This window comes from Polyodon spathula, chromosome 3, assembly GCF_017654505.1.
Source record: "Polyodon spathula isolate WHYD16114869_AA chromosome 3, ASM1765450v1, whole genome shotgun sequence".
NCBI classification, from domain to species: domain Eukaryota; kingdom Metazoa; phylum Chordata; class Actinopteri; order Acipenseriformes; family Polyodontidae; genus Polyodon; species Polyodon spathula.
Window position 1 is genome coordinate 91,955,268 of NC_054536.1, and position 15,944 is coordinate 91,971,211.

At 36.7% G+C, this 15,944-nt stretch overlaps 1 protein-coding gene across 6 annotated transcripts in view; it reads right to left on the reverse strand.

Annotated features, from left to right (window-relative positions):
- Nucleotides 1-15,944, reverse strand: part of tbc1d5 (TBC1 domain family, member 5) — a 182,565-nt gene that overhangs the window by 97,068 nt on the left and 69,553 nt on the right. For all 6 annotated transcript variants that reach the window (XM_041246405.1, XM_041246403.1, XM_041246406.1 and 3 more), the window contains one exon: nucleotides 7,211-7,277. In XM_041246405.1, coding sequence (XP_041102339.1) covers nucleotides 7,211-7,277 — 67 coding nt within the window. The remainder of the gene's footprint in view (nucleotides 1-7,210; nucleotides 7,278-15,944) is intronic.

A 15,944-nucleotide genomic window follows, 5' to 3' on the forward strand; every position in this document is an offset into this window, starting at 1 on the left:
TGTCTATGTGCAATGTGGTGCCTGTAACAAAATCTTACCTATTTCATATTTGAATTCCAAATTCATGCTCTAGTTCCCACAGAAATCAGTTGGTACGGTATTTTCAAAATGATACTTGCATTTTTACATTGTTTAAAATGTATTTTTCTGTCTAGTACTTAATACACCTTTAAATTAGAGATTTAACATTGTTATCATAATAATAAAACCACTGTTACCAGTTTCTAATTCAATAAAACCTTGATTATCGTGCAGTACCCTGGTTATTAACCGCGAGAGTTACAACTGAGAATTATGCTCTTATTTCAAAGAGCCCCATGGGATCTTTCATGTCCAGTAAAGTACAACTAAGATATGGCTCTGAGGGAAGCGTACCACTTACAAATAGAACAATTAATCAATTATTTAATTATTGCTTGCCATGGCTTTTATTTAGCGAGCCTCAATGAAATATTCATTGATTGATTGAATAATCACCCAAATGCCCTATCTGGAGCCTCACACCCCTTGTATATATTACATTACTAGCAGCTGCATGTTTTCAGTTGTATCTGAAGGCTTTCACAAAAAGTACATTTTTTATCTTTCTGCTTTTTTAACAATAAAGATTTTTCAATACATGTAATAATATGCACATGCATTTTTTCAGTTCTACTTCAGTTGTATTTGAAGGCTTTTGTGGACAGTCCACAACCTGTGCAATATTCAGATATTAGGAAATTGTTTTCCGACCGTACCTTTGCTAAGTCATCGAAACAACATATTAACTACTACAGTAAGGATTCCTCACTGTTGTTTCTATCCTAGCTTACTTAAATAAGAACATTCTAAAACAACAACATGCAAAAGGTAAAAGCTTCAGTCTGCCTTAGCATGATCTAGTAACGTCAGGCCTCAATAGACTATTAATAGCAAGACTGTCTCCCAGTCATATGCTCACTGGAGACCCGACACCTGTGCCTCATTAATGTACAAGTGAATCTACTCTGGTGGGAAAACAATAGGAAATTAACTGTCCCAAACCACTTGAAAAAATAAAATACATAAATAAAATATTGTGACAAAGTGTTTCGCAGGATAGAGGCATAGGAGTGATGCAGTGCGCAAAAGACAGACAGACAGTGATAATCCAGTTAAAAAGGGTGCTTTATTTATAATCCAGGTATGGTAACCTCAAACAATAATCCCAGGCAATACACAGCAACGTGTATTGCACTGTTTAATAACAACGGGCTGCAGTCCCAGATAATAAACATGGTACATCCACAATATACAAACACGGTCACCAGTCCTGGGTGAGTGCTGTAGTGCTTGTGGTGCTAATACAGTTTATCGTGGCACAAGTGCAGTGTTGTCTGGGTTACTGCTGGCCTCTGGCGACAGCTCAGGACATGTTTAGCCATTTACTAATAACAATAAACAAGTAACAATTGGAGTCAAACAAACAAAACACCCATGATACATTTCACAACAAGGGTCCTTCCGGGTCGCACATTGACCATAAATTAAGGAACAGATTACGTTGCTTCATCCCCTATTTGTACCGTCACTTACGACCCCTTGGCTCCTCCAACCTGCGGCTGCCCCATCACTTCCCTTCCGGGTCGATGAGTGGTACACCGAAGCTCCGTCCCCTTTATAGATGAACGACTTCCTTTTAACCCTGGGGATGAATTGTCAGGCCAACAAGTCCAGGGTACTCTGTTCCCATTACTTAGTGCCTTACAGGCTGGGAGGAAGATTTACCACTAAGAATCATTCTATTTCTGTCACATATCCCACCGCTCTGAGTAGAGCTGAAGGAACACTCGGCTGAATCTATCTTTTCCATTACTGGGAAAAAATAATCTGCATTTTGATGGTCTTTCCCCACATGGTGTACCATGTCGTACATGAAGGGCTGCAATGCCAGATACCACGAGTTATCCAGGCATTGCTGTCCTTCATTGTGCTTAACCACTTGAGTGGGGCGTGGTTTGTGAAAAGATCAAATGAATGTCAGCAAGTAGTATCGTAAACAGTGAGCAGCCCATTTAATGGCCAAACACTCCTTTTTGACCACAGAGAGTAGTTGCGCTCCCGAGGGAGGATCTTTTTACTGATGTACAAAATCGGGGGTTCTACTCAGTCTACCTTTTGGGGCAAGAATGTACCCAGTCCAACATCTGACGCATTGGTGTGGAGGCTGAATCTCTTGGTGAAATCAGGTGTGATGAGAGTGGGGGCCTGGCAGAGTCTACGCTTTATAGTATAAAACGCCCCCTAACATTCTACTGACCATATAATTATATTTGGTGCACTCTTCTTGGTGAGGTCGACTAAGGGGTTAAGCACTGTTGCATACTTGAGGATAAAGAGGCGGTAATAACTGGCTAAACCTAACAGCGACCTCACCTGAGTAGTTGTTTTAAGGACTGCCACATCGACCAAAGCCTGGATTTTGGCGACAACTAGTTTCACCCATCCATTCCCCATTAAAAATCCCAAATATTGATTCTCTGTTTTGGCAAACGGCATTTTTCCATGTTAGCTGTCAGCCGGGCTACTCAAGAGACTGAAGGATGGCTGTGATCCTAGCCAAATGCTCTCACCAGGTGGAGCTGTAAATATCCACATCATCAATATGAGATGCTGCATATTCATGATGTTGGCATGAGACCTGGCCCATCCGTCTCTGAAAGGCAGCGGGCGCACCATGTAGCCCAAAAGGCAAGGTTTTGAAGTGAAACAGCCCTTTAGGGGTTGAAAATGTGGTTTTCTCTGTAGAACTGCAGGTTAAGGGGATCTGACGGTATCCCTTTGTCAGGTCCAAAGTGGAGAGAAACTTTGCCGTTCCCAATCTATCTAGAAGCTTGTCGACCCGAGGCATGGCATAAGTGTCGAACTTGGCAATAGTGTTTACCTTTTGTAATTATCAACACAGAAGCGGTTGGTGCCGTCCTTTTTGGCCACTATCACAATTGGACTGCACCACTCGCTCCTGGAAGGCTCAATCACCCCAAGTTCAAGCATCGCCCATACCTCTTTGTCAACACCACTTCGTCGACTTACTGGGATCCGGTAAGGTTGCTCTTGTACTGTGAGGGAGAGATAATGTCATATTTAACAAGGTTAGTTCTACCAGGCAAGTCAGAAATAACATCGCTGAACTCCTCAATATGCTCATACAGCTCTCGTTGCTGATCTGGAACTAACTGTTCCCCCATCGAAATGACGTTAGTGCTAGGGGTCTCTTGACAGGGGCCTAAATCATCCTCTATTTCGTCTGGGGCTATAAATAAGGTCTCCCTTGCCTGCCAGGGCTTTAATAAATTGATGTGGTAAACTTCCCTTTCATGACGACGATCGGGCTGTCTAATTTCATATTTTACTTTACCAATAGCCCGAATAATTTTATATGGCCCTTGCCATTTAGCACTCTGCCATTTCGATTCGGAAAAGGGAAACAGCAGCATTACCTTGTCTCCTGGTCGAAAAGTTTGAATTCGTACATTTTGATTGTAATGCTGCTGTTGCCAGTGCTGAGCCGATTTGAGGTCATCCTGGGCCAAACGACTGACCAAATCTAGGCGATCTCTAAGTAGGAGCACATGCTGTACTACATTTGTGGACGAGTCTTTGTGCTCCTCCCACCCCTCTCAACAGATCGAGGATGCTGTAACAGCTCAAAGGGGGAGAACCCTGTCGAACTCTATGGCACCTCTCCCACTGCAAAAAGGAGGTAGGGAAGAAGCAATGCCCAATGCTTTTGCTCTTGATTCATAAAACGTCTCAGCATCTGCTTTAAGGTCTGATTAAAACGTTCCACTAAACCAACCGTTTGTGGATGATAAACAGAGGTCCTAATGGGACATATTATTTATTTATTTATTTTTTTACATATTTTATAAACATGCTGCAACATGTTAGACAGAAAGTTAGTTCCATAATCAGTTAACATCTCCTTGGGGATCCCTATTCTAGCCATAATCTGCAATAATTCTTTGGTTATTGCAGCTGCACTAGTGGACCTCAATGGAACTGCTTCCGGGTATCGAGTTGCATAATCTACCACCCCTAATATATGCGTATACACAGAATCAGAAGGTAGCAAAGGGCCCATTACATCCACTGCAGTGCATTCAAAGGGGGTGGAAATAATCGGAAGTGGGACCAAAGGAGCGGGGCACACTTACCCGGCACTACATGCTGGCAGGCTGGGCATGTGGCTACATATTTCGACATATCACTATGAATTTCTACCCAATAAAATCAAGCCAGTATTCGCTCCCTTGTCTTGTCAGCTCCAAGGTGCCCAGCAAAAGGGATATCATGCGCCAGCCTCATGACCTCTGGCTGACAAGACGGGGGAACCAATAATTGTATTACAGGCTGCCCTGTGTCCGTGGCAAGGTTACAGTAATGGTCCCTTGATACTGAAGTGCAGAAATACTAGTGCCCCAGCGCCTTCAACATCCTTACCTTCAATAGACCAGACCTGTCCCCAAGCGTGCACTAGTGAGGGGTTGTTGTGTTGGCCCCACACTATATCCGTGCTTGAGTGCCACATGTCCGGTATATTGAGAGGGGCAGGAGTAGCTTCTGCCCTGGATGGTCTAGTAAAACTGCGTTCCGACCCCCTCTGACTGGCGTTTGTTACCATCTGACCATTCTCCCAGCAAACCCCAGCCTCGTCTCATTAATGCTCCCTCCCATTTTTCAGTCCTTCTCTATTTGTTTGTTTTTCTAAGATGGAAAACAGGGAAAACATTTCAGCTTGCAAGGGAAAAATATCAGCAATCATTTCCCCTTTTTCGCCTCATTTATGTGTGTGGCTGAGACTGCCATTAATTTTATTAAATCTCTAAATTTTGGCCAGACTTCGCCCAGAATAACCAGGTGCTACTTACTTTATTTAAATACTTTTTTTTTTTTTCTCAAGCTCCTTTACAGGCAATCTCAACTTTTTGCCTGTCACCAGAACTGAAATTTCATGCCTGCCAGCAAACAATTTGGAGTCCTGATAGACAATACTGCCAGCATCTCTGTGTAAATGTTGTTCCTTTACAGTGACCACAATGTTACACATTTCACTTAATTCGTATGTACCTCTTTGACCACAAATATTTTTTGTTACGTCCTGTTTATACTTCATTTCATATGTTTTTAAAGGTTCTTTTTTCCTGTTTGCATGCTTCCAAATGACCTCCTTTAACCTGGCTTGCAACGAAATCACGAACTCATTATGCTTGCCTTTTTTTTTTTTTTTACCACAGGTGTAGTTCATTTCTTTATCTTTTCTACCCTTTGAGTGTACATTTCAATGTTATTATTATTATTGTGGTTTACAATAATGGTTGGGGTTTAGTATTACACTCGCACAAACAGCACTGTTTTGCACTTCAGCAGAGAGCAATTAACCACAGTTCACTGTTTTCAATACAATAGGGCAACACCTGTAACATAGGGTTATTTGTAGGGGAACTGATGTCATACTTGGGTAATGGAAAGGTTCCTTGTATTGTGTTTGTGTGCTCCCTCACCAGCAAAGCAGTGTGTGTAAGTACAGATATGCACCTTCCAAACATCATCATAAAATCATGACATATGTGTTTTATACTTACCAAACACAATGCAAATATTGTAGCTGTAACTGATTGAAAAGCATACTGTATAAAACCAGACCAGATCACAATAGCTGTATTTAACAAGACAAAATAAATATTGCTGATATTTTTTGTCTGTATTATTTTAAAGGAAATTGAAAGAAAAATGTTCTCAGGGGGAAAATGAAGAGAGGAAAAGAGCAGATACGGTCTGTTCTGAATGAAATGCAGGGAACCCCAACTTGTCATAAACTTGAATCAATAAAACAAAGATCTTTGGAAAATTTTGAATTTGTTCCACGAATAGCCTAAACCCTGCTTCAGTGTTTTCAAACAATAAACGTCATCAATGTCATCTTAACCTAAAGCAAGAGGGCTCTATTGGAACACAGAAACTAAAAATAATTGTAAAAGAAAACTAACCGGGTAAACTGTGTTTAGTACAACACTATTTAAAACACAACGGAAGGTTGATAGATTTGTGAGCTTCAACTAAGCAAGGGAAAGTTGTAAAGGGAGGTGTTGACAGAAAAAAACAGAACCGCTTTTTACAATTTGATTACAGTGAAATCTGTTAATTTCCCTGATTTACAATACCGTTAAGAACATGCAAAAACATTTCATTTGCACTGAGGACAGAACTACAGACCTAAACATAAGCCTTTAAGGACTTTTAGGTAATATGTGTCACATTTCAGTTTCTCTTTCAAACTCTCTTAATATTACTTCAAATGGACTGTTTAATAATGTTGACTTTATCAGGAGTCCACCAAACTTCTAGCACAATAAGCACTATTGTACAGCAACTTGTATATAAAGATTCGAATATAATGCTTTTGTTTCCCAAAGTGATATTATCTGGGTTGAAATGTTAAATGTGTGTGCGTGACAGTTACCAAAGTGTGATAATAACGAAAGTGGTATTATCAGCTTGCTCCCTACTGACTCCTATTGTCTTCTTGTCTGAGACATTTCAATGTGGTTATGACAGACAGGTGACATTATCTGAAGTAATGTTAGAAGGGCTTGATTGTATTTTGAAATCACAGTAATACAGCAGTACAAATACAGAGTTGATACAAAGACTCAAAATCTTTTTAAATCACCTCACTTTATAAATCACCACACATTTTACATAATTTCACATAATTCAGTACACACATGGTCACTGATTAAAACTGTTGCTGTTTGTCCTAGTTTGTTAATTTAACATAAAATCTTTATATTTTCTTTTTACAAACCAAATGTACACTTTTGTATAATGACCATAATAATCAATCAGAAAAAATGAAATATTACTTTATTATATATTATTTTAGCATTAAAGATTTCTGGCTGCTGCATAAATACAACAGAGGAATTAATATGTTCAAGACAAAAGGAAGGCTTTTTTTTCAATGCTGTTTGTGTCTATTTTCCCCTTATTTCTGATTGTCTACACATTCATTAAACCAGGTATTTGCAACACTGTCAATTACAGTCTTGCTGATGGACTATTATTTCTACTTAATACAACAATTATATCTGAATCACAAAATACAGCAGCATAGAGAAGAAATAAAAACAAGCTGCTTACACACATGCTAAACAATGAACAGTCCACTGGAAGTCTCTTTCTGACTTACCTGTAGGAGATGCATGTACCTTCAGATTCGAAAGGGGTTATTGTTCCTCTGCTGTTGACTGATCCCCCTGCAATTCATATTTATGAAAATATTAAAACAGTAAAACAGAGATTTAATTTTAAAATAACACAGTACGGCATTACAATTGCTTTATTTTGTAAAATTATATTACTGACAAATATTTCAGATCTTCAGTACAGAAGAATACTATCAGGGGTGAAATTCTGCCGGTACTCACCGGACCTCTGCACTGGGACTTATTTTACTGCCGGTACTGGGTACCAGAACTTATTGCATCTGCTTTTCATCTGCGTGCATGCATTCCTTCCACTCTTCCACCGTCCACTAGCACAACGTTTCTTAAATGCAGGCAAAGTGGCCTCATAGTAACTCCTCTAAATCATCTTTTATCTTAAATCGTTGCCACTATACAGCTTTCATTCAGCACATGTTACTTGTATTCCGATTCCTCATTCTGCTTCTATTTCTGTTAGCTGCTGTTGGCCAGCATTAACGTCAGTATAATCACTGCATGTTGATTGGCCAAGCTTTCTGATCAGGTTTCATTTTGACATGTGTCATTTTGACATGATCAACAAGAGAAAACTTTAGCAGTGTGATGTGAAAACAGCGGCATGGTATAATTATTATTTTCTTTAGTGCTGAGAAACAATTTGAACATTGGTGCACATGAATCTGAAGGCAGAAATCCATGTCAGTGTTTGCCATTAATTACATAGTTGATAAATATTAGAAATAATGATCACAACACGTTTTACCTTGCACCGATTTACCACCATGCCAGAATTTGCACGAAAGTTTCTAAGATCCTAGTATATTCTGTTATAAGGACTGTAATGAACGGAAAACAAAACGGTAAGGTGTTTTTTCTTTGTACAATGCCCCCTTTTCTACATTTTGTTGAAGAGTTTACTGAGGTTAAATTTGAGTTTTCACTTGCATGTACATCTAAAACAAAGGCATACCGTAAAAACTGTTATATAGGTTGCATTGGTGTAAATGACGCTCCTTTCTAATACTTCAATTTTAGGAAAACACAATTTTTGTGCTTAAAATACTTGTTATATAATAGATTTATTTTCCTACATGCTCAACACCGATAAATAAAGATACACATATATAGTTTTGGAATAACCCTTTTGCAACATTTTATTCCAGTGTTCATTTTTTGTTAAACTGCTAGAAACTATTCAGTTTTTCAAAATTTCCAAAATTTAAAAAGTAATAATTAAAATCAAGTTATACATCCCACATCACATCTGTATTAGCCTATTTTATTTTAGCTTATCAAGTACCCAAACACGTTCAATAACATATCTTCTTTGCTTTACTGAACATTTTTTTCCAAAACCACTTAGACAATAGTTCCAGCTGCACTGGCTTTTACAAATGTGCTGTATTAATTCAAATTTAAAAGAAAAGTATTACACAGTGCTGCCTGCATCAATAAAATAAGCAAATAAATAAAAACTAAACAGTTCTAATAACATGTAAAAAAAATGTTTTAGTGTTGCTGTGACAGGGTCCAATAAAACACTTTCCTGCTCTATCAGCTAGTTTTTCTTTCACCATTTTAAGTTTGTCTTTGTTTCATCTCCATGCAGCCACGTACTTCAGCATTGCGACTGCCATGCATTTTGGCAAATTCAGCAATGCACAATTTCAAATCTGTTGAGTAGCATTTTCATTTTTTGTCTGACTGTCCTACTTCACCCAGTGTCACAGTCACCTGCATTATCCCACTGTGGCACTGGTACAGTAGTTTAATACGAGACACACCAGTGTATTAGTCGCTTCCCCCTTTTAAAATGCCTAGAAAATCAACTTGTACAACATTTTTTACTTAAGTAAACCACAGTAATGATATTACTTTATGAAAAAAGTGTCTTTTGCCATGTTGTTTATTGTGCAGAAACCAAAATGTCAAGTAGTGCCTATTTCATTAAAAATTAAGAGGGGTATTTTAGCCCCTATTGTGCATTGTTTGACTTGGACCTTTTTGTATCATTTTTTCATAACACAGTTGGGCTTTTTTTTAGTACAATTTTTATATAACATCATAATTTTTTTTGAATATCTTGAAACAAAACTCCCTCTCTATAGCAGTACTGCACAGTGTGTATATTTCTTAATACTTATCACTTAAGGGTTAACTTGAGTGTTATATTGCAGCACAAGAGTGATACATGCAGAGGTATTTCTGCTTCTTTGTTTATAGTGAATTGGTTTTTTAAGGCTTATTTTATATTCATAAATGTATCCTGTACTGATATGTATACATTTTAAACTGTCTACATTTTTTAAATGTTTACACCCGGCTGCGTATATGACTATCTACACTTTGATGTTGTTAAGAAGCCAGAGGTACTTTGTTTTTTTTATATTCTGTGTTAGAGTAGTGTAGTCTAACAAATTAAATTGACATTTCTGCCTCTGAGTATGTGGCAATGTTTACTTGAATATTTGTCCCAGCACTATTTAAAAAAAAAAAAAAAAAAAAAGAAAAAAGAAAAAGGCGCATGGCAAAATAGGATAAAAACAGTGCAATTAAAGTCTCAAATTATATAACGTACCCAATTTAGTTAACACGTAGAACAATTTGAGGTGCCAGTGCAGACCCCTGGCATCTTCGGCTCTAGTAAACCAAACAGTAATTACACAGCTTTCATATCTCAGACATTTTTATGACATAATGACTTGTACACAGACCCCCACCGAAATTATGAGTTGGTGAATCTGACACTATATGAGGGTTAGTTTAAACACTAACAAGATACCACACACATGATGCCCTCTTGTGAAAGGTGAAACACTTAATCTAATAAAGGGATTTAATAATGAAAGAGTTAATTTTATATTCATATTTCCGCATTCCTCCCTTTAACATCTGAACATATTATTTAATAGTTTTACACAAATTCTATTTAAAATATACTAAAATAAGCTCAGGATAAAGGGTTTTAGGAAAATAATCAGTTTGGAACGAGTTGTTTCCAAAAGCTCAAATGTGTTATTTTTAACACTGATTTAAAAGGTGTGTATTTAAATATATATCAAAAAAAGGTGTTCTGTTTCATAACCTTTTTTTTATTGTGCCTTGGGGGATCCTGTGTGATTTGTGGAAGTGTTTCAAAGCATACTGCAAAATACTTTTACCGATTCAGGTAACAAGGACATGAACACAGCACTGGAACAATGGATATGCTGACTAGACTCTTTGCCAAAACATATCATTTGAAATGTGTGAAGAAACCATATTTATTTGGCTATTAACATAATCAGAATAAAAACCGGTAAGTTAAAGTATGTTTCACACTATTGTTTATAAATTTCAGTGAAAAAAGTCAAGTCAAAGATGAGGGCCAATTCTAGCAATCTGGTAATTCCAGATGTGTAGCATTTTCTACGTATGTTGTGAGGCATGGTATATGTGTGTGTGTGTGTGTGTGTGTGTGTGTGAGAGGGGGGGGGGGGGGGGGGCGGTTGCAGGGCAAGACATTAACTTAAATCAGCAACAAGATTATTTTTTTTGTTTATTGTTTGTTTGTTTTTTTAATCTGTACATATTCCACAAGGCCTGAACATTTCAAGCATGACACACGTGACACTCTCAAGCAATAGTGCCTGTTGATGGTGGCTCTACTATGTGATAGCAGGCTGCGACGGAAGTTATGAGTCCCGAGCCGAAGGCGAGGGTGCCAATGAAAGTCATGGTCAACTTTCACAAGGTACAGCCCTCAACGAGAGGGCACTATCACTACTAGAACATTTTTTTTACCATTGTTTTCATCAAAACACACCTTAAAACCTAGATTTACCTTGAACTTGTACTGATTCATCGGGTATCTTTCTGGTACCTTTCCCTGCGCATTCTTTTAATCATCACGTCAAAACATTGTTTGCTGAAGGAAAATAGGTATTGTGCAAAATATTTATGTTTCTACTGTCAGGATGATTATTAAGATGCCTATTTATGCCAGCTCTGATAGAGATGTAACTTTGCACATTGTAATTGCTTCCTTTTGCATTCCTTACAGAGGCATAAAACTGTCTAAGTCGCTTGTTCAGAACAGTCAGACTAGCAGTTTCAAATTCAGTATCAAAATGCTTTTCAACTAACCAGTTCTTAAAAACAGATACTGACCATTTGGTTTGTTGTCTTGATGTTAGTTCATTTCTTTGCAGTTCTAGGTTTTCAAGCTCATTCTCTGGTGCATGCCTTTGTGTAGTATTACTTGTAGTACTAGGGTTTTGTAGCAGGTTTTCAACAGCAGTAGCTGTATCGAATGTTGTAGGTGAGGGTGGTAAATTGACCTACTCCGGTATTGATACGTGTCCAACTGAATCAAAATTTACATAAATAGACTCAGAGTTTAGGTAGTTTGTCATGTTGTCAGTTTAGCTGTAAGCAGGAATGTAATTTTAAAAAAGCCGGTATACACATGGATTGATTTTAAACTGGATTCATAGTTGGTGCACAGTTAGAGCCCGCTAGAGCTGGAAGCTGATTGGCTGATGTCACTGAATCGATTTCACTGAATCGTTTTCTAATGTAATTGATTACTTTAAAAAAAAAAAAAAAAAATCTGTTTTATTTATTGACAATTAGACTTTTAATTTTCTATCCATCATACATTCCTTGTAAGTTACCTAAAAACAATTCATATAAAACGACTTGCATTACAAGCTAACAATGCTAGACACAGATATACCGGTGACATTACAAATGCACAATCAATTAATTATAAATAATACAAAAGAGTATGCTCCAAGCAACATGACATTTAGAACAATGCCCTCAACTACATATCACTTGACATGCAACACAGACAGATAGAAAAGTATAACATATGAATAATGTGTTTCAACTAATAACTTTATTTTTATATAGCACCTTTCATAGTGGACCACCATAAGTGCTTTAAGGTAGGCTGTGAACTGTGCATTATATGCAGAGCCACTTATAATAGGACACTGATTTAACATCTCATCTGCAGGATGGAGCACAAGGAGGTTAAGTGACTAGCTCAGGGTCACACAGTAAGTCATTCGGTGGCAGGGTGGGATCTGAACCAGTGACCTTCTGGTTACAAGCCCTGGACTTCAACCACTGGACCACACTGCCTTGAACTAAGAATTCTGAAAGATATTAGTTACTTTCTGGATTGTTAAAAACATATAGTAGATGCCACTATTTACTGTATTAGCTCTTTGTTCTTGCCTTGTGTTTGTTTATTTATTTATTTTTATGTACAACAAATTCTAGACCAGACCATTTTGTTGGAATGAACTACTCATTTAAATTAAGAAAATTGTTTAGTAGAAGTAGGGTTAATGTTTTTCTTGGATACAAACATATTGGAACACATTTCACATGTAATTACAACAATGGCAGGCCTGATATCATTTAATCTTAGGAATCAGGAATTTAGGTCAGCATATTAATATTGTATTTCCCCGAAATAAATCAAATGTATGTAAACTCACATTATGTGCAAATCTACAACTTATGAATACTTAAAGAGCACAACTTTTGGTTCTGGGGTGAAAAAAAAAACTTTCACTCTAAGAGTCTATAAATCAGAAGTATACTCTGTAAAAAAAAAAAAAAAAAAAAAAAAACATGATCTGTATGGGTTATTGTACTGAGAGGCCAGCTGTTTCTAATACTGTAATGCAGTTTTACAAGTGAGATAAAGAGACGAAACAGATGTGGCATTACAAATTATAAAGTTGATAAAACTTTTTAACAAGTGAAATATATCTCTGCAGCAGAATGAAATATAAAAGGAATTTACACATGCTTCAATTCTAAACCTATCAATCAAACCCATGTTATTCCTTAGGGAGCTTATTTACATGCATATTTATCAGCCCCACATGCTAATTCCCTGCTGCTTTATGCCTGCAAGGCATGTTTATGACTCATAATTGTTGATCTCCTTTGATATATTTCTCTTCAAGTAAGTCATCATTTCATTGTGTGGTTATATGTCAATGAGGCAAGATGACCCAACTTTTTTCAAACAGAATTTACAGTTCAATGTCTATTATAACCTAATGATTAGCAATATTAGCAATTTTTTTTTTTTTTGTTAATGGGGGGGGGGACCATGAAATGTCTCAAAGGCTATTTACTCATTTTTAATAAGCTTCTGTGGTTTAAATTACAATGGACATTTTGGTCTCAGTGCTCCTTCAAAGTGCTATTAATACTGTATTTCAGAAAACAATGACATTCGTGTCCCGTGTCCCGTGTCTCAGAGGTCATACCAAGATCCTTAATTTTAGTTCATTTTTGTATTGTATATTTTTTCAAAAACTGTTCAGCTACTTATCCAAATGTATTCACATACTATCTCCCCCACCTTACCCAGGGCACGCACACACACACCACTTTGTTTTCACTACATTATATACTAATAAGTTGGATTAAACCTACCCAGGAAAAAAGTTACAAGCAAAATAATTCTGCTGTTCATCTCTACAAATAGAATAAGCAACTGATGACACTTTATTTTTTTAACACAACAGCCAATGGGCAACCAGGACAACACTTTTTTGCTACTTTGACACCATTTTCACAGATCACTAGTGGAGTACCATTATCATATTGCGCAGAAGCTACCTTAGAAGTAAAGACCAGAACACAAGCCATACAAGACTAATCAGTGTCAGAATGCTCACCCTACATATCTACATTTCTTGTGCTCTAGAAGCATCTGTAAAAATAAATATTTAATTAAAACAAAAATAAACAAAACACTTTTACAAAGAAACACAGCTCACAGTGCAAAATAAAAGTTTAAGCACAAACAAGTCACAAGCACAAAAGCTACCTCGGCAAAACAAGCATCGTGCTGGTCCTTCCACAGCATGAGTAGCAATTGTTTTCTTTTGCTTTTTATTTTTCTCCTCCTCTCTCATTCCTCCTTCTTGAACACCCACCCTGTTCAGCCAAAGCTGTGGGTTTTTATACCTGTGGTCATCTCCAGATTAACATACACTTGATCAATCTGGAGATGAGCACATTCTGCATTCTGTATTTTAACCAGCTGCCAACCACGCATTCTCACGAAATGCTTGGCATAGACAAGCGATTAACATCATCCTTGCCAAACCACATTTAAACTAAACAATAATACTTACACCTGTGATTTTAACTCCAAACAATACATTTTGTCAGCAGGGCACGCTCCACTGATTACATGGAGGACTCTTCTGCCCTGCCACACATGTCAACTTAAAAATGAATACAACAAGGTATAAAGCTATATAGATCCCAGGTGTTTAAGTACAAATGAGTCAGTGCAGGTTACAAGATGTACAGCAGCAGGTTATGATTCCCTCTATCAATGGCAGAATAAACTAGAAATACAGACTGCACAAGACAGAAAAAAACAAATAGACACTGTTGTAAGTGACTCTGCAGCTGATGCATAGTTAAAACACCCTAGTCTCGGTAAGTCGCCTTGAAAAAAGGCGTCTGCTATATAAACAAATAATGTTTCTATATTTGCTTCAGTAAAATTTAACTAAAAAATACAAATCTTAATTAAAGGAGCACTTTTTTTTTTTTTTTTTAACCTCGATGAATATTTATTTATGCATGAATGAATAATGTATGTATATTCTTGTCACACTTATCCTAATAACCTTTCACACCTAATTTTAATACTAATATACTTGAAGATTTCTTAAATAACAATGAGTATTGCACACCATGCAAAATTTAAATCCCCAATGAAACACCTAAAAGTCTGTCACAAGTTAAAATATTACACTACTTAGATGAAAAATATCTGCTAACTGAATGCTCATCTTAAATAGCTTACCTAATTTGAATATATTACTGGTCGATGATGGGTCATATATACTATACTCTAAGAGCTGTAATTCATGGGGGGGGGGGGGGGGGGTATATATATATATATATATATATATATATATATATTATATATATATATGTATATATATATATATATATACATATATGTATCTATACTACATAATATATATATATATATATATACATATATATAATATACACTATATAATAGACATCTATACATACATACTATAATATATATATATATATTATGATTATATATATATATATATATATAATATATATATATAGTACACAATATATACATATATATTATATATATACATATATATATATATATACACATATACATATACATATACATAGAGTGGCTTGCGAAAATATTGACCTCCCTTGGCATTTTTCCTATTGTGTTGCCTTACAACCTGGAATTAAAATGGACTTTTATTTGGATTTCACGTAATGGACATACACAAAATAGTCCAAATTGGTGAAGTGAAATGAAAAAAATAACTTGTTTAAAAAAATTCTAAAAAATAAATAACGGAAAAGTGGTGCGTGCATATGTATTCACCCCCTTTGCTATTAAGCCTCTAAATAAGATCTAGTGCAACCAATTACCTTCAGAAGTCACATAATTAGTTAAATAAGGTCCACCTGTGTGCAATCTAAGTGTCACATGATCTCAGTATATATACACCTGTTCTGAAAGGCCCCAGCGTCTGCAACACCACTAAGCAAGGGGCACCACCAAGCAAGCAGCAACATGAAGACCAAGGAGCTCTCCAAACAGGTCAGGGACAAAGTTGTGGAGAAGTACAGATCAGGGTTGGGTTATAAAAAAATAACCGAAACTTTGAACAT